The following is an 18,417-nucleotide window of genomic DNA, read 5'->3' as shown; positions in this document are numbered from 1 at the left end:
AGGTCACAGAAGCGCCAGCGCGGATCGTGGCCAACAGAGAAACCCGCTGCGGCGTGCCGTGGAAGCCCTGCCCCCACCAATTTTCGCTCTCCCCTTCTTGGCTTTCGCTCTGGCTGCCACTGCTATTTACTTCCTCTCCTCTCGTCAGCATCCCCTTCGAAACTCTGTCCATTCAACCCCGCCAGGTCTCGTATTCAATCCAGCCTTAACGTCCATTCAACAAGCCTCTCTAGACTCGAAAACCAAAAGCACAATGTCTTCTGCCGAACAGACGTGAGCTCAGTGCCCAGATCTTGATTTTTTTTTTCTGGCTTACCCCGCCATGCTACCCCTCCAAAAGCTTTTTCATGAACGAACGCTCTTCCTGACACCATGTGAACAGCTTCATTGCTATCAAGCCGGATGGCGTCCAGGTAGGTTGCCACGAAATTCCTCTACCTCACTCATATCATTGTGCTCATAATTGCCAGCGCGGTCTCGTTGGTCCCATCATCTCCCGCTTCGAGAACCGTGGGTAAGAAGCCACCCATCAGGGATCCCGATTGATCGAATCAAGAATCTTGAGCAGGAATAAGTCCTTGTTGACCGTACTCAGCTTCAAGCTTGTCGCTATCAAGCTTGTCACTCCATCCAAGGAGCATCTCGAGGCTCACTGTTCGTGAAGCATCGCCCACGTCACTCGCGATGTACTTGCTAACGTCCCATAGACGCCGACCTAAAGAGCAAGTCGTTCTTTGACGGTCTGATCAAGTGTACGCACGGCTCAGCTTCTACGAATCAATCGATAAAGACTAACTTTCTTCCTTGAGACATGCTTTCTGGTCCCATCTGCGCCATGGTTTGGGAGGGCCGTGATGCCGTCAAGACTGGCCGCGGTAAGCAATTGCATATGACCTTCCTCTCCCACATATCGCTAAACAAAATCAGCCATTCTCGGGGCCACGAACCCTCTTGACTCCGCCCCCGGCACCATCCGTGGTGACTTCGCCATCGATGTCGGCCGCAACGTCTGCCACGGCTCCGACTCCGTCGAGAGCGCCAAGAAGGAGATTGCCCTCTGGTTCAAGGAGGGTGATGTTGTCAGCTACAAGCAGTCACAGTTCGACTGGATCTATGAGAAGGCTTAAATGCGCCCAGTATGGTTGCTGAGTTGGAAATTGTTGGGTAAAGCAATGTCTATAGTCAACAAATGTGTCATATAGAGGCCTGGATGGGACGAAAAAGAAAGGCTGTTGATTCATCATTTTCGTGTCAAGGCTCGTCTTGTTCGAAGCAATACACCTGCGAACCATGGGGTTGCCCAGACACAGCCTATGATTCGAATAGGCAACAAGGCTTTGGTGACTGCATACGCCAGAGCAGCCTCAACTAGGATCTTGTACTTTTGCTCCCCGCTCTCCCACTTATCCATGGCGTCGTCCATCTTGTCCTCGCCCATGTCGCCTGGCGCAAATCCAAACCAGCCCTTCCGACTGAAATACCTCTCAAACCTCGATATGCCACTCTGCACGTACTCCCCAAAATGTGCGGTCACGTATGCCACGGGCACAAATGTAGTATAGTGGAAGAGCGCAAACAGCGCAAGCAGCGGGACAATGGCCGTAAGCTCATGAAGGACGAGAAATGACACAATGTGCGATACTGGTGCATTCCGTAGACCATTGGTGTATTTCTGCAGGCGCGGGGGCAGTCGTTTCGTGACGCGATCGATGCGCGATGCTTGCGAGAATTCGTGCCGTTTGCCAGGTCTTAGGCACGTTGTCGAGCGGCGGGGTCGTAGCTGGCGAAGCCGATTCCAGGTATTGGCGCGAAGAAACATGATTTTGTCCTTGGAGATTGTCTACAAAGGTAATTGGGCCGGTGACGGAGAAACTTATGGCATGAGGTGGTTGGCGTGACGGATTGCGAAATATGATGGTTCATGATGGATGAGTGGATCACAGTTCCGAGCTGACGAGACAAGGGTTGCTCACGTTCTAGGGTAGGCGGGTTGATTGCTGCTGCAGCATGGAACTCATTTCTTAGATTATGTAGCATCTAGGTGGTAGCAAATCATTTCCTTCAGTTTTGTTTGTCTATTCAAATTTTTCCACTTTATTCAAGCATTGTTCAGTATCGGGCATGAAGCAGTTGGGAATTCGTAAACATAAAACGTTTTGATGGCTTTGAGTCGGCATCCCAAATCGGCCACGAGCAGCCATGAACTGGCAAGAGCATATTCATCAAGGGCAGGTAACTCCTCAAACACCGCCCAGATTGCCATCTCGAATATAAGCCTCAAATTCCAGGGCAAAAGTACCTAGCCAGGTAGGTACTACTCCGAAACCGGACCATACTTATCAGTGGCATCTGCACCAGCTGGCAGCTCCTTCCTTGTCAGTGATAATAGACATGTGCGAAGGAAGCAAAATGGCAGTCGGTCTCGGATTTCCCCTCCGCTCAACTCTTTCTCTCTTCATCTCTTTTCTCAGTCCTCCCAGGCCACCTTTCTGCTCATTTTCATCTACCGATTTGTCCAAGTTGTCGTCAAACCTCTGCTAGAATACCATCCTCTTTCTCAGCAACATGCCTGCCATCAAGATTGCCAACGGCCTCGTTGCTGTTCTCAGCCTGGCTTCCATGGTCTACAGCGCGAGTTCCTCCAAAGGTGACCTCATTCTCTGTGACTGTGGCATTGGGGATGATAAAGAGCACCCCGACTGGTCCACCTCTCGCCAGATGAACTGGTATAAGGATATCAAGTGGCCAGCTTCTGCTTCCAGCTACCCCAATGCCCCAGACATGGCTGTTCAAGTACCATTCAAGGACGGCATCTACCCTTGGACTCCACAGGGCGTCACTGCTACTATGCCCAACGGGGAGGTCTGGACCGCCTACATCGAGGATGGCACTCCTGATGGCTTCAAGGCTGGTAGTGCTGTTTCCAGCAAAGATGGTAAGAATATGCTCAACTGCTGGGCTTACCGGGGACGCCCTGTCAGCGCAGCTATCAACAAGACTGTCAATCACGATGCTATCTGCTGGACCGCTTTTGTTTGCAACCAGGACAACCAACCCCCTTCTCGGCCCGACGATATGGATCACCCATCTACCATGACTTCTTCCACGGGCATTCCCGCCACCACCTACTATACCAAGCCCCCCAAGACTACGACTTCAACTGTGACTATCTCAGGTCAGCCAGTGCCCACATACAATCCTAAAAAGGGCACCCTCAGCGTTTACTCAGGCGTCAACCCCCGATTCATCAACTGGCAAGACACTTAGCAGTCATTCATCAACCATTTCGTCTGGGACAGGAACTCTGGTCGCTGCATAGGCGGACCAGTGCGTGGCGTTGGCTACAATATCACCATTGACTGTGCTGGTATTCAAATTGACGAAGACACACACATGACTCTTCTATTAATCAAGGCTCTACGGGATGTTGGCCTCAACAGCTTGTGGTTCAACCAGAATCCCGTCATCCCCGGAGGAAGTGGCCCCAATAACACTTCTCAAAACTGGGTTGTGATGCCGGAGTCATTCACATTGGAGGCAACTGATCTTGCCACTGACAATGTAGTTGGCCGACTCGCGTACAAGACCCATTACGACCAGTTCCTCACTCCGCCATGCTCAACATGCGAGACTGGACGTTTCGACAAGAACTTTTTCAACCAAATCATTGAAGCCATGAAGGGCAGTTATCCCGTGTTCAACAACTTTACCATTAAAGGTCAATGCGACCCTTGGATGGCTTGTCTTTGAAGAAGGGCTTGATGACACTTGATTCATCAGACACAGGCGCGGACAGATTTATGGCACTTGCTTTCATGTTGACAGCGATATGTTGAGATGGTTTGGTACGGTGGACTTATGATTATTTTGCTGGCTTTACACTAGACATTTGCCTGTCTTTGGAAGGAATACATCCAATTCTATGTATACGGCTGGTGATGCTCTGCTGTGGATCAATGCCTATGGTGTTCGAGTCTAGTCGTTGCGGACTCTTCATGTGTCTACTCATCACCCGTGCCATCGGAGTAGTAGTCGAAACTCGTGGGCACCTCCAAAGGACGACTGTTTGCATGGTCCGGGTCCACCTCGCCATCGACACTGGGTTGGACATTTGGGCCGGCTGGGGTTGGATCGAGACCCAAAGAGTGCGCCCTCAGCAACGAGGACATGTTAGCTGCCCATTCCCAAGGTCGGCTCGCATCACCGGGTAGACTGTTGAAGTACTCCCAGCCCATGACTCCTCCAAAGTTCTGATGGCGCCTATGCAAAATGGCCAGAACGGCAGAGAGCATCTCCCACGGCACAAAGCCGGAGCCGTTGGCAGGATTCGTGACGACGCCGACAACCAGCTTTTCGGGACTCCAGCCCTTTTGGAGCATCAGGTCGTACATCAAGGTGTTGCTCAAGCTGCCCCATCCGCAGTAAAACTGCGTGTTGTACCAGGCAATCTCGTTGCCTCTCATGACCTCGAGCGCCTCGTAGTCAAAGCCGCTCAGGTTCTTGTCGGGATCCAGCAGGGCCATGGCTACGGGCGCGAGGGTGATGACGAAGCCGGGGCCGAAATCCGCCCTCAACCTGTCGATCAATCTGATGATGGCGGCCAGGCCCACGGGCTCCTCGACATCCAGGTCGACGCCGTCCAGGTTCCTGTCGCGGATGAGCTGCCTCAGCGGCGCGTAGTAGGCCTCGAATTGCTCCGACCCTAGGCGCTGGTAGGTTCCGGGTGCTGCGCCGCCCAGCATGAGGAGGACCTTGACGCCGGAGGCTTGGAGGACGCGGAGCTCGGCCCAGAGCGTGTCGAAGCGCGGGTCGGACGGCGGGTGGTCGTTGAGGGTGAGCTGGCAGGGGGGCTCGTTGATGTGGCATGCTGCGAGGATTAGGTGCGTTAGGGCTACGGAGGGCTGTGTGAGGAGAGGCAGGACCGAGATGTGTCGGCCCGAGGGCGTGTGGTGGGTTTGGTGGTAGGTAATGACGCGGGGGAGAGGGTGTTTGTGCGGCGGTATGGGCGGCATGGTTGATGGCGGTGGTGATGGTGATGTGTCGACGTCTCAGCGTGGAGTCTCGACACGGGGCTGCGAGCGGGCTGGCGGTTCCCGGAAGACTGTGCGCGGACTGTCACTGCACTGTGCATCAGATTTGCCCGGGCTGGTGGTGGCGATTTCCTGCATCCAAGACTATTTCCTGCACCCAAGACTCCTCTCGATGACAACGACCTGTCGCGTATCGTTGAACGAGACACCGCACCTGCTGTGTGCTCTGTCAGGGCCGAGAAGGGTCTAGTCTCCCGGTTTGTCGTGCCCTGGGACCTGAATCATCATGGGCAAGTTTCTGACTTCGAGACAGACTGGGCATCTCGCGCTCGGCAGATTTGTTTGCGGTTTCTGCCCACTGCAGCCATGAATGGGCGTGCTGTCGGCGTGAACTCTCAGAGTGAGATTGCCCGGCCGTCCTCTCGAGCCATGGGGGATGCGGATGCTGCTTCAAGCGGCCGATGACACGGCCACCGTGAAAAGGACAGCAGGTCTCGACGTCTGCCTTGACTCGTGATTTTACAGGATGCCTGCTCCTTGCCGCTTGTACAAAATATCCGCCACTGGTGGGCTTCGGAGACGCGCGAGACAAGTTACTGCTGACCAAGGACAATTGCCCCTCAAAATCAGTTGCGTTGCCGAGAAAAATGCTCCAGAATCCTTCCTGTCCGAGGCCATTGTCGACGTACAAGTTGGGCGACGATCCCCTGCACTGTATTTGTCAATGACGGAATGCGCACCACGAGACTGCGGGCCCTTGACCAGTGTACTTGTAGGAGCGGTCTTGCAGTCATCCAGCAAAAGAAAAGCGCCACAGTGCTGCACGACCTGAGCAGACTTGTGTCTAGGTAATCTACCGGCTGCAGCTGCCTAGTAGCTGGGATATTCCGAGAAAGAACAGTAAGTTTACTTGGCCGTCAGGCTCTTTAGGACTCCCGAGTCCGAGGTTGATCACCAGACTGAGGACACTTAGCCGTTGGAACCCCAAGCCAAGAGGACACACCTATCAGTTGGATGCTGGGGCATTCGGCCAAAGGCCGCTACTCCTGGATCTGTTGCTCCTGACTTGGTTGAGAACGCAATGATTGTGACACCGATCCAACGAGCGCTGCAGGAGCCCGAAACAACAAGGGCTGCAGACTTTTCTTGTGAATAAGGGTCGGCCACAGCCTCCAAGGCGGGTTCAAATCTGTCCAAGAGCATGGTTCGACGTCGACGGCAATCAACGCACGAGCCCCTCTCCATAATTGCAACCAGCTGGGCGGGGTGTCGGTGTTGACAAGCTTCCGAGGATAAATTAGTAGTAGCTGCTTTTGCTACCACCACCGGTGGAGATGATCCGGACAGCCTCGCGATACGATGCAGACTCGGCCACCTTGGCGGCGGCCGTGGAAAGGTGGTTGAGCAAGACTCTTCGATATAGCTACTGTCATTTACAAAGGCCTGACATGCTAGTCGCAGCACTTGGACTTGGCACGAGCCCAGTCTCCTTCGTGTGCAAAGCTGACGAGGGTCCACGGAAACCACTTGTCGCCAGGACCGCTGCTGCATCTCAAGATGCCACCCGTTTTCATCCCACAAGTCGACTTCAATCAGCTGCAACGCGCTGAGGACAGCTGTAGACGAGGACCGTTCTGCCGGGATTTTTCTCATTCTAGGTGCACGTCACAGACGCGGAACCTGGCATTGCTCCTTGACGAAAACATCCATTTATTGACACTTGTCGCACTGCTTCAAAATGTTTCTCGTGTCCCTTGGCTCATTATTCGTCTTCCATGTTCTGGGGCACAAGCTCAGCGCCACCGCAGAACCCTGGATTTTGATTCCGGCTCTGCGGCTCGCGGCAAACGTTGGAGTGGTCGACCTTGGTTGGACTCTTCTGGCCGCGAGTGACGTCGACGACGGAGGAGGCGACCACACGCCGTTGCAATACGCCCAGGACGACACGGTACCAGAGAGAACGGCGAAGGTGCGTCGAGAAGCGACAACACAAACTTGCAGCCGTGTACTGTTGTCCTCTCACGTCCACATTGGCTGTTCGAAGGTGCGCGTGATAAACACACATCAGGCGTGATCCTTGCGCAGACACATAGAAAAAGCTCGACACCTCGCTCGGCTACAGTCAGAGCGGATGTGGATACGAGCGCAACGCGATACCCGACTACCTCCTCGAGATGGCGGCGCACCGCTCAAATCTACCGACGCACATGAACTTCTGTGCTGAATGCTGCCGAGAAATTCTGGAGGAACTCTTCCAATTCTCAGAGGGCGAGTGTAAGCGCCTACGTGTTGGGCACCGTCGCCCATTGAAAAGACACATAATCAACGAGAACAATGCACGGCCAAAGTTTCACCGCTCCAGAAGGGTGGTCAAGGCCAACCAACGTGCCCGTGAACCAACGTGTTTCAGAATCCGCGTGGGTAAATGCAGTAGACTTTCTTCTGATCCATGAAGGCGTCGAAGAGATCAAACGGCCCATGTGCTACGCTACACACGGCGGCGGAGAGCACGGCGCTCTGCTGCTCTGCTCGGTGTGGTTGATATTGCATCCTCTGAGCAGGCCTCATCCCTGACGCACCGGACGCTCATTTATGCGTGGACAGTGGACAGCGTCGCGGTGGCGGGAGCATATTCGGCAGACTGGTGAAACATCGAGGGCTCTGCTGGAAAGCGCGCGCTAGTTTGCAGGGACCAGTGGGCATTGAAGAGCACGGCGCCGAGCAGAGAGGGACTGCAACGGCGCAATGATATTGCCGGAGGCATGGGGGCGGCATTTGCAGTGGCACACACACGCAGTCGTGGACATTAGTCTCCGATGAGGCGACTACCGGCGCAGTGGCCAACGACTGCAACGCGGTGAGCGCTTCCGGAACAGGGACCCATCGCATCACGGCTTCAATCAGAACCTAGGCGCAGTGCAGCTTTATGTAGATAGACGTCTTGGGCCACCCAAGGAAGGCGTCGAGGAAACTCAAGGACCTTTAGTACCAGGCCCTTGCGGCAGCTATAACAACAGCTACGAATAACCCGCCAACTACATGTAACAAGGGCTGGTCTTTGCGATCAGGGCTTGGAGTCAATGGACTCATATTCACATATAATATCGTAGGGTCTCAGAGGTCCTTGGTTCCTCACTCTGACGGACCCAACCAATGAGGGCTTGATATACATAATAGTGCTTGTGTGTGTAACCTGACTACCTAGGCAGCAAAGGGGTGATGCCCTTTGTGCCCTATTGCCTAAAGGCCTTGGTGCCTGAGCCCACTGGTGGCCTGAGGCTTTTCCGTCCTACATGCAACAGAAACAATGACAGTCCACTCCAGCATCTGCAGCCGCCGCGTCTTCACACATAGTACCCCCATATGTTTGGTGGCCGAACCCGTCTTTTCGAGGCACGCACGTTTCGCCATCCCTGTTCTGGAATAGCGCCAGCCCAGGCACTGTGGTGCAGGCCCGGCCCCCGAGACGGGCGGTGCTTGACGCCAATTGGTCGACCGGGACGGATGTCTCGGCTGCTTCCGTTTAGGAGGTGGGGCTGCCGAGCGACGGCCGGAGACCGGAGACCGGAGACCGGAGACCGGAGACGACGCAGAGCGCCCCGACGTATGTGGTGCACTTTTGGCAGCGAGCAATGGTACCATGGGCGGCGTGTCGACTAGGGAGACCGTGTACGAGTTTTGTTGTCGCCATCATATCGCCACAGCTCCAGGGTACTGCTTTCTAGTTGTGCCGGACATCCGGTGGCGTCTGTGAGCCGTTTGCACGGCAGAGCTGCACGTGATTGCACAGCAGTGGCCTGTTGTGGCTGAGTGTGCCGAATCCGACGATTGGCCATGCACAGGCATGTGCTTTGCGTGCTTGAAGCAAACTCGAGCAGTTGGCCTTTTCGTGCCCCGGCTGCGGTTCTGAAACGCTGCATTCCGTCTGTCAATAAGCCGACGCCTTTACTACAAACTTGGAAATAGCATCCATCTGACCAAAAAGCCGCGGGACATGGTCCTCTCCACCCAACAGCGTGTTATACAATGACGTTTCAGAAACAAAAGCCAATCATTTTCATGATTGAAATACCCATCTAAAGCAGCGACATGTGCACTCGCAGTCGTCTATTCTGTATCTTAATGCGACATAGACCTTGGTTTGTTTCCCGAGTACCATCACCCAAAGCTGCTGCGGCTACTTCATGGACTCTGGCACAGCTCTTACGCCGCGTTGGGCAGGAAGATGCGTCAGTGTGTCCGACGTAAACCGCAGGTGCTCGCCCAGGCTCCTAATCAACCTCTGTAGTTCTCCCTTCAGCTCTTCATGGGAACTTGTGCCTAGCATCGCGCTCGTTGATGGCGGAGCTGGAATTGCCGGGCTCAAGTATTGAAGGGAGTGAAGACGCTCATCCAAGCTGGGCTGCGTCTGCACCACAGAAATGTCATCCAACAAACGAGCAGTCTGGTCCTCAAGGTCGCCGTCATCGGATACGTGGGGCTCCCCAAAGCGCCCGTCATCTGATACGTATATAGATGGTTTTTCGACGCTTGACGAGGACCAACTTGCTTCGGTGACGTGATATTCCAGCTCAAACGGGGTCTTGCCTGCATCTGAACCGATTGATATGTTATCAGAACTCGCGGTGGATGGGCGGGCAAGCATCCCGGCCTCGTCGGGTATGCTGGCATCAAGGTCAATGAGGCTTATCGCCGAAACGCGATTGGGCCTCGCATCCGAAATGGACTGGCTCACGAATACATCGTTCGCATCGAAGTCGTAGACGACGTCGTCTTGGGAGTCTTCATTGTCGTCCGAGATTCCAGGTACAGCAGCCATGAGCGGAAATTTCCAGTCTTGAGTCAGTGGACGAGTGGGATGGTATAGTTCGTCGGGGACTGGCCGAGGACCTGCTCTGATGGTCCCTATGTCAACGAACTGCGACAAGTGGTTGCCGTCGAGTGATACGTCAAGATCTATCAGCGACTCTCTGACATTCGAGCCATCCAGGTCGTCCCGTAGCGGTAAATCATTTGTCGGCGGCTTGGTATGATAGCCGTAGAAAACACGAGCGTTGTCGTTGTAGTTGGTGTCGACAGTGGGATCGAAGACCTGCTCGAGCGGGACGACGAGCGGCTTAACGTTTGGTTGCCGACGTCGCCCGGGTTGCTTTGGGGGTTTCCAAGGCAGGTCGACGGCCGGTCCATATACGTCCAGAATAGTCTGAGCGCCCGAGTTGTTAGATTCGGGACTAGCCTCGTTCAATGTCTCAAAGTTCCACCCGTCGTTCAGAGGAGGAGGCGACGACATGCTTGCAGGGCCCTGCGCACCGCCTGCGGAGAAAAGGGACTGCCTAATCCCGCCTTGCGTCTCCCAGAGTCTGTAGGCCTTGACGAGCTGAGACAGTGATGCAGTGGGATATCTGCTGGCGGTGTTGGAAATATAAGGATGTGCCTGGACCTGCTCGATGCTGGGTCGTTGAGCAGGATCTTGGACCATGCAGAAGGCAATAATGTCTCGAAGATTAGACGAATATTGATCTCCTTGGAGGCGTGGGCAGTTGTCCTTGAGATACGAGCCAAAGTTGACCCTGTCAACCAGGCCAGTCGCGTTTGGCGGTAGCCCAGTGGCCGCTTCGTAAGCCATGGATCCAAAGGCCCAAATGTCGACCTCAATACCGTAGGATATCGAGGAGTCGAATAGTTCGGGGGCCATCCACTGCAATGTGCCGGTAACCGTGCTTCTCTTGTCGAACTTGGTCTCGATGATGCCGGCGACGCCGAAGTCGCACAGTTGAACACCGCCAGCGTCGGTAATCAGGACGTTGGCACACTTGATGTCCCTGTGAATGACGCCATGGCTGTGAACCCAATGTACGGCTTCGGCAACTTCTCGCAAAACGGGGACAATCCACTTCTCTGCCAAACCACGAGTTGGCCTCATCAACGTGGCGACACTGCCGCCGGCACAGTACTCGGTAATGACCCAAACAGACTGGCCGACAAGATGGGTATCAAGAACACGGTTGACGTTTTTCGCCCCTCCGTCGTTGAGGAGCTTTAACGTGTTGACCTCCTTTAAGATATCACCGAACGTATCCGTGCCGCCGGGGCGGATGCTGTCACCCTCCTCGATGCTGATAATTTTGACGGCAACCAGTTGCCGTGATTTCAGCCCGCGGGCCTTGTACACGCGGCCGAAGCTTCCCTTGCCGATGAGGGCCATCAGCTCATACGGCGGTGGCTCTGTTCCAGCACTTGCGCACTCTGCCACAATAAAGGACTGGGTCTTCCTGGCATCCTCAACCGCGCCCCTGTTGTTCCTCGTAGCGTCGGCGACACCAAGCTGGGCTGTTGGGGCTGCCATTGCTGCGGCATAATCGAAGATTTGTATTGTCGTTCGCAGCCTGGACCGGGCCGGGCGGACGGCGGCGGACGGCGGAGGTTCTGATGTGGAGAAGCGATTCCGAACCTGAAGGAACCCGGGAGAGGAGCGGGGTGGAAGCAAAGGTTGAGTGAAAGTTGGAACATTGAACTCAGAGTCACACGTCACACGTGCCTTCCTTCACTTGGCGGTGACCAATTGACCGGCTGACGGGCGGCTGGTCTGTGCTAGCAAGAGCGCATCGTTACAGGGAAGTCGCACCCCAGTTGAGCAGAACTGTGCTCGGGCTTGTGCTCTCAAGTGCTCCGCTCTCGAACAATCACCAATCATCCAATCACAGCCTCAGACTGACCAACGGCCGGCACGGCACATAGGACATGATTCTACTCCGTACTCCCGTCTGTTGCTCTCCTCGGCTCACTCGTGATTCCAACGACTGATTTTCCCCAAGCATCCGCCATCTTTCGCCAGAATACCAGACGACGATAGAGGCCGCCGCTCGACTGTTCAAGTGTTGGCCCGGGTAGCCTCCTCGCCGACGGCCCCAGACGTACATATCAACGACACGCGGTGCATTTTCCAGCCACAATTTTACATTTCGATGTGTCCATTATGAGAGGCTCACACTGCTTCTTCGTGCCCCGCTTGACACCGTAGCAAAAGTCGTCGTATGGTATGCCGTCAGGCTCCGTGCACCGACAATCCCGAAACATCTTCCGTGGGATAACGCGTCTGCACATGATAGTTATAGCTTCAAAATTGAATTGGACAAGTTGATACAGGATTCAAGGTCATGTCCTCCCGTGCTCTTGCAGGTCATGCCGTTTTTATACCTTGCAAGAGACGTCTTGAACGCCGAGTCGTCGCGTCAAGGCACCAAAGTACAGCACGGACAAAGGGCATGTAACAAACTTGTCGTACCGTGATGAGCCCGTTGATTCGACCAGATATACCGCAGCTATTGTCGAGGCTGTGACATGTGCACTCGACGCGCAGGACCAATGCGAACCCACCACCGTCAAGGGCAATAGCAGGTCCGGGCTTCATGCAAAGGACTTCTACGTCGATGAGTCTGACAAGATGCCATGGGGGTCACGACGTCCTGTATCATCCGTTCCATCCATTGTAGCAACTTGGTTTCGAGAACGGCGACGAATATCCTGTCGACGAGACGGGCCACTACATGGGCAGCTTCGCGCGTCTCAAGGAACCAACGTCAACCACGGAGGAGAACGGGCGTAGAGTGGCCGCGTGTTTGCTTCTCCTCCTTCTTCCACACAGCGCCCCTTCTTTCTACCCCCATCTCCTGTGTGTTGGTGGCTGTTGTGCCGTGGCCAGGCGGGGAAAATCACCACACGGTTGGCCGGTGCTAGGTCGAGGAGATTGAGGCGAACGACCAACAAACCAATCGTTCCACGGTAGTACTTGGCGCCCAAAGATTGCGTTGCGTTTTCTTAGCAGATGGGATGAGCGGACCGATCGGTCTGTTCTTCAGTCAGACGTGGTAACTGGCTGGACTGCCCCCGGGAAGGCGGCACACAAGGGGAAACACGAGCGCGTGAAGACGTTGACGTCAGTTGAGGTCTGTTTATTGTGCTAAACAACTTCTGTCAGCATAGTAGCTTGTGTCACCGACATCCGTGTGACACGGAACTTGCCAGCTTCAACGTCGCCCTCGTCGAGAAACGCTGCATCTTTGCACTCTGCATTCCGGAGTGCCATGACGATGGGGAACCGAGATCAAGGGGGCAACTTTGCGTTTTGGTCATTCATTTGCGAGTCATCTCTGTGCCCCTATCTGCCGGCTGGTCTGACTCTACGTGCTGCTTTTGACGCCTACGAGTGCGAACTGGCGTCGAGGCTACGTTTTCCAGCCGCTCTGGCTGTGAACAGGTTCAGGAAGCATAATGGGCTGCGGCGCATGGTGTCACATACGCTCGCCGACTCAGGCCGGGCGGTAGTTAATATAACGCGGTACAACCATCCTCTGTCACGGATATGACTCGTCATCGAGTCTCCGCTCTCGACTCGCACTTACACGCTGGGCATGGCTCAATTTAGAGGCACGCTGTAGAAATAAGCATGTAAGCCCGACCTTGGGGGCGGGGAAACGGTTGCTCAACATGCACAGAAAGGCCTTGCCGATACCGGCAACGACCAGATCGGCTGTGGTCGTGGTCAGGAGACTTGGTGATAGCATCTACGAGCAGCCCAAGGATCACGCCACAAGGTCTGCCATTAAGGGGCCGGAGTACTCCAGATGCCGGGAGCACAGACAGCTGCAGGGTGTCGTGTTCCCTGGCGTCAAGAATGCTCTCTTCTCTTCTCCGTATGGCGGAGAGGAAGGGCCGCAAAAGCGAGTTAGGAGAGGGCCATGTCGCCCTGCATCACCATATACTGATGGCACCCGAGCGACCAAGGCCCCTTATTGTCTGCCAACCTCGTCGTCTGATTTCGGCCGCAACTCCAGGCCATCGAGGCGATAACCCTCCGAGACGGCGTCAGTACCGAGTCCCTGGTGGCGATTCCCTCCTCCTCGCCTCGACATTGCTCGCCGTCCGCGAAAATGGTCAAAACCTACATTCCCCTCCCGAACTGGTCGACGGCACCGCCGCCAGACGGGCCGCTCCATCTCGGCCACGTCCTGAAGTCCTTGAAGCCAGGCGACTTCACCGCGCCGATGAACCGCAAGACCCGCGTGGACATTGACGCCGAGGACCTGCAGCCCGTCGACGCCAAGAGTGGCTTCCGCATGGCGCGCAAGGAGCTGCTGGGCGGCAACTTTGGCATATGGGCGCAGCTGGCGAGCGTGTTTGGCGTCGGCGTCGAGGGCGCGCTGACGTATGAGCGCGGCGCCGACGACGTGCTGACGGTGGAAAAGCTGGAAACTATGACGGTGGGCTCCGTCCTCTCATACCGTTGAGCGTTTGCTCGATGGATCCGTGGCCAAGGGGCAGTTCTAATAGATTGTACGTGTGGGCGTGTAGTTCATCCCAACCGCCGCCTACGTCCAACAGACCCTCGCCTCCCCGCCCGTGCAGCTGTACTTGTCCATGAGGGAGAGAGCCAGGTCCGTGTACTTGATCACCGGCCTCAAGGTCGCACGCGGCGTGTCGCTGGAGAGCCAGCGGTCCTCGACCAAGGGCGCGAGACTCAAGCTCGCCTTCGCCCACCCGGGGCTGCCGGTCGATGGCGGGCCGGAGGTGGGCGCTGTGCGCACGCGCGAGCAAGGGCTTTCGTTTGGGGCGTCGAGTGATTTCATCATTGCCGCGCGCGTGGACAAGATCACCGTCGACAAGAAGAGCGGTGGGGAGGCCAAGAGCGAGTTGTACTTCAGGGGGGCGACGATGGAGGGCGTGGGAGAGATGAGGGAAGAAGAGCGCCCGGCGTATAGAGTCCAAGACGTAAGTCAAGACGAGCTCGCAGAGCTGTCTGCGGCTTTCCATAGCAGGACACCACTTCGTCGTCGGGACGATGGCAATGACGGCCAAGAGACGTGGATGGTTCCGGCGGGTTTGGAGGACTAGGCAGCGAAGCGTGGTGCCGTGGTAGACGGTCGTTCTACATGTACAAGCTGGGCTGCGGGTAATGCAAGAGGCTCAAGTGTTCTCTACAGTCTTTAGCTAGAGGATCCGTCTCAGCTCATCAAATTTGATGTTCTCGGCCAAGTTTGTCCGCCAGATCGTCCGCGAAGCCAGGGTTCGAGGGCTTGTGCAGCTCCCAGAAGATCCAGGGCGCAATGTACTGATGATGCTGTACATTCCTCGACAGAAGCTCGAAAAAGACCTTCCTCATGGCTCGGCCATCGCGCAGCCGGTCGAGCGCCGGGCGGGGTTTATCGGCTGCTTTACGCCAGTATTTTGCGAATTCCAGAGTGTTTGCCGCGATGGCTGCGGCGACGGCCGTGGCGAACGACGTCCCGGACTTGAAGACGTACTGTTCGTCCCAGAGAAACTTAATTCCAACTCCAAGCGTGCTGAAGTAATCCGGCACGCCTTCTTTGGGCGGGTTTATGCCGGCGTCGTTGCCGAGGCCATCCGTCGCGTGGACACATATGACTTTTTGGTTGCTCGCCGGATACGGCCGCTTGCCGTTGCCGCCACAATTCGAGGCGGCGGCAAATAAGATTTTGCCTTTACCGTCAGCACGGTCAATAGCCTCCTCGACTTTGTTGTGACTTGCTTTGGGGACCAGCTCGGGATCGATACTGAACGACATGTTGATAATGTCGCAGCCCTCCGTGACCGCCCAATCTATGGCCTTTGAAAACTCGTTAGACAAATACTTGGAACGTGAGAAGCGGCAGCGTTCAAGGTCCCGGGCCAAACATCTTCGAGGCCAGTGCCAACTTGGGAGCATACCTCGGCAATGTGGTCGACGGCATGTACAGCCATGCCGTTGCAGATTTTGGCGATATATAGATCTACTTCCGGAGCCAGCCTGAGCAGAATGTCAGCGATGTGAGTTCCGTGGCCACAGCAGTCGTTGACGTCGTCCTGAGGTCCGACGAACGACCGCGTGGCTTTGATGGGATCGCCGTCGGCTCCTGTGTTTGCTCTTTTCCGGTCCTCTATGATATCATCTCTCCTCAACTGCAATCCAGACCCGTCCAAGTTGATCCCGGTGTCCAAAATGGCTATTTTGATACGACTTTCGGCAAGCTTCAGCTTCACTTCCTCGGGGAATCTGAGCTTGCGGAACTTCTCATAAAGGTCAAAGAATTTCTCTGCACGCCACCTCGTTCTAAGTACCATGTCAGCCGAGGATTCTTAGCTGGCGAACCAAGTGTAGAGGACTTACTCGGATTTACAGTCAATACTCACATCACACAAGTCGATAGCACCGAACTGCCGCGAAGTTGATGCTCGACGTTGGGCGCTTGGGCCTGAAGGTGTCCTGTTGCCGTTGCCGGGGTGCGGAAACTCTACGTGAATGGATTCTATTCTACCATTGATTATACTATCGTAAAGCTTAGGGTCAGTTTTGCAAAGTCGACGCTCCAAGGGCTGGACTATGTATCGTATCAACGCTGCTCTTGGTCTCGAATTATCGACGGACGGACGGCGCTTCATGGCCAGGACTTTGTTTTTGAAGTCGAGACAGGCGGCAATGACTTCCCTGACTTGAGGGTCCACCAGATCAGCCATGTAGGCGTTGAATACTCGTGTCAGGGCCGTGTAGATGGGTGGGTACACGTCCTGTTTGTCCTCTGCCGTCATGGTAATATTGTGACCGAGCTCTATCTGCGCGAGAATCGAGCCGAAAGAAAGGGCGTCAGTATAGTAATCTTCATTGTCTGTAGCGTTGCCCGAGCTTGGTAAATCGAGAAACGCTTCAATGTAGGGGTTGTAAATGTCGGCTTTCTTCTTCTCTCTGTCATGCATGAAGAAGATGCTGTCAATACTCCATGGGTATGGTGGCCAGCCGCTGCCAACGAGCGCCAGGAGTGATTTTGAAAGTATGAACGACAGACCATGTAATATCGTTTTGGACAGAGTTGGGCTCTTGTGCTCTTGAATAAGACTTGGTCGTCGTTCCAAGAGATCACCAAGTGTAATGGTAGGTTTCGACGGAATCGTGGTGCCATCCGTATGAGTATATGAAGCCGTCGACGGGGAGCAATTTATATGCAGCTGTTTGTGTCTAGGCACCGCTAAAGTCTCGCAGAGGTTTTTGAGAAGCTGGCTTTGAGGTCCGTTGGGGTCAAGATCACCCGGCCTGCGGCGTCGATTAGAGTCCATTTCGTAGCGAGTTCATGGAGGTTGATTTATTGCCCTTCGCTGAGAGCGACTTCATAGGTTGCCTGAAACCAACCACCATCGCATGACGAAAAAAACATGGTTCCGGACAGGATGGGGCTCAGCGAAATCATCACCGAATGACGAGACCGGCAAATACGGGACGTTTGACACAGCCTGCTGCGTAGGATCGCCACCCCTTTACCGCAGGTTGCAGCTTTCTTCAGAGTCTCGATCTCACCTCGTTCCCATCTGTCTGCCGGGTGATGCGTCCCGATGGGGATGCTTCCCATGGTCGTGTCGAAGATATTCAGGCAACGTACCATATCACGCAATCTTTCGGGTGTCATTGTTGCCCAAACCTGCTTTGATAGATTCTCACAATGATGTGCAGCGGATTTCTCGTCACCCGCAGTGCGTCGCTCTAGCTCTGACTTCAGTGTCCACAGCTTCCGAAAACGCTACACATGTCACTCCATACACATCTACATATCCAACACGGTATGGCCCGACGTCCAGGCTATGGAATCAACTTACCTGGCCAACAAATTGACGGTCCGTGTCAAATGCTAGTGTCTTTGCATTTACACTCTCTTCCAACGAGGTCAAAAGTGACTTTAGCGCCTTCCAACCCCTTTCGGGAAGATTTTCTGGAATGTTCCTTGAAGCGGCGTCTCGCAATTGATGGGAGAGTAGGAAAAGGTCGACTACGAATAGATTCTCAATGTTCTTATGCTCTTCGTCTCTGTGGGAGTTGATATCGGCGGAGCCAACAGAGAATATAGGCAGAACAGAACTGAGAAGTTGCCATTCTTCTGTGGCGTCCGTGACTGGAATTCCGTTGACGCCGGCCATGAGGCAGCAATGTTGATTTCTTGCCACACTGGTTTTTGCGACAGAAGTTAGAACAGCCGGCAAAGAGTCTGTGAGGATTGAAGCGTCTTCGGAGTCCGGCCACTCCAACACTTCTGGGATTTTCTCTCCTCAGCACGGAACACGTAATCAACAGGACGTAGTACAGTAAACTATGTCTATAACGATCCTGTATCTTAGCAACATTTAGGTTTTTACAATAATTTATAGTTATCTAAAGTTTTTCCCCTAGTAAATTATTAATAGAGTTATATTACTAATAATATTATTAACTTTTTACTTAGTTACTATATATTTTATTATTATTTAGCTCTACTTTAATAAGAGCTAAATTTCTTGTAGTAAGGCTAAATTCCTTATAGTAGAGCTAAATTTTGCTGCCTTTAATAATAATCTCTTATTATATACTTTA

At 54.3% G+C, this 18,417-nt stretch overlaps 8 protein-coding genes across 8 annotated transcripts; 4 read left to right on the top strand and 4 right to left on the bottom strand.

Moving 5' to 3' along the window:
- Nucleotides 1-253: 253 nt before the first annotated feature.
- Nucleotides 254-1,127, top strand: MAM_06521 (nucleoside diphosphate kinase A; the record flags this gene model as incomplete). Its single annotated transcript, XM_040825319.1, has 7 exons — nucleotides 254-273; nucleotides 383-413; nucleotides 471-514; nucleotides 596-654; nucleotides 708-752; nucleotides 810-875; nucleotides 928-1,127. The coding sequence occupies 7 exons, from the start codon at nucleotides 254-256 to the stop codon at nucleotides 1,125-1,127; spliced, it is 465 nt and encodes a 154-aa protein (XP_040676746.1).
- A 113-nt stretch (nucleotides 1,128-1,240) lies between these two features.
- MAM_06520 (putative protein family FLILHELTA) lies at nucleotides 1,241-1,819 on the bottom strand (the record flags this gene model as incomplete). The annotated part of the gene is made up of 1 exon (XM_040825318.1): nucleotides 1,241-1,819. The coding sequence occupies one exon, from the start codon at nucleotides 1,817-1,819 to the stop codon at nucleotides 1,241-1,243; it is 579 nt and encodes a 192-aa protein (XP_040676745.1).
- Nucleotides 1,820-2,565: 746 nt separating this feature from the next.
- Nucleotides 2,566-3,267, top strand: MAM_06519 (uncharacterized protein; the record flags this gene model as incomplete). Its single annotated transcript, XM_040825317.1, has 1 exon — nucleotides 2,566-3,267. The coding sequence occupies one exon, from the start codon at nucleotides 2,566-2,568 to the stop codon at nucleotides 3,265-3,267; it is 702 nt and encodes a 233-aa protein (XP_040676744.1).
- Nucleotides 3,268-3,393: 126 nt separating this feature from the next.
- MAM_06518 (uncharacterized protein) lies at nucleotides 3,394-3,750 on the top strand (the record flags this gene model as incomplete). The annotated part of the gene is made up of 1 exon (XM_040825316.1): nucleotides 3,394-3,750. One exon carries the CDS (start codon nucleotides 3,394-3,396, stop codon nucleotides 3,748-3,750), a length of 357 nt encoding a protein of 118 aa, XP_040676743.1.
- Nucleotides 3,751-4,001: 251 nt separating this feature from the next.
- Nucleotides 4,002-5,012, bottom strand: MAM_06517 (alkaline phosphatase; the record flags this gene model as incomplete). The annotated part of the gene is made up of 1 exon (XM_040825315.1): nucleotides 4,002-5,012. One exon carries the CDS (start codon nucleotides 5,010-5,012, stop codon nucleotides 4,002-4,004), a length of 1,011 nt encoding a protein of 336 aa, XP_040676742.1.
- Nucleotides 5,013-9,207: 4,195 nt separating this feature from the next.
- MAM_06516 (serine/threonine protein kinase) lies at nucleotides 9,208-11,376 on the bottom strand (the record flags this gene model as incomplete). The annotated part of the gene is made up of 1 exon (XM_040825314.1): nucleotides 9,208-11,376. One exon carries the CDS (start codon nucleotides 11,374-11,376, stop codon nucleotides 9,208-9,210), a length of 2,169 nt encoding a protein of 722 aa, XP_040676741.1.
- A 2,584-nt stretch (nucleotides 11,377-13,960) lies between these two features.
- Nucleotides 13,961-14,921, top strand: MAM_06515 (uncharacterized protein; the record flags this gene model as incomplete). The annotated part of the gene is made up of 2 exons (XM_040825313.1): nucleotides 13,961-14,290; nucleotides 14,382-14,921. The coding sequence occupies 2 exons, from the start codon at nucleotides 13,961-13,963 to the stop codon at nucleotides 14,919-14,921; spliced, it is 870 nt and encodes a 289-aa protein (XP_040676740.1).
- Nucleotides 14,922-15,039: 118 nt separating this feature from the next.
- Nucleotides 15,040-17,135, bottom strand: MAM_06514 (Peptidase S8/S53, subtilisin/kexin/sedolisin; the record flags this gene model as incomplete). Its single annotated transcript, XM_040825312.1, has 3 exons — nucleotides 15,040-15,654; nucleotides 15,756-16,137; nucleotides 16,195-17,135. The coding sequence occupies 3 exons, from the start codon at nucleotides 17,133-17,135 to the stop codon at nucleotides 15,040-15,042; spliced, it is 1,938 nt and encodes a 645-aa protein (XP_040676739.1).
- Between the last annotated feature and the right edge of the window lie 1,282 nt (nucleotides 17,136-18,417).

The sequence above is a fragment of the Metarhizium album genome (genome assembly GCF_000804445.1).
Source record: "Metarhizium album ARSEF 1941 chromosome Unknown scaffold_21, whole genome shotgun sequence".
NCBI classification, from domain to species: domain Eukaryota; kingdom Fungi; phylum Ascomycota; class Sordariomycetes; order Hypocreales; family Clavicipitaceae; genus Metarhizium; species Metarhizium album.
This window is presented reverse-complemented; position numbering and strand designations above follow the sequence as displayed.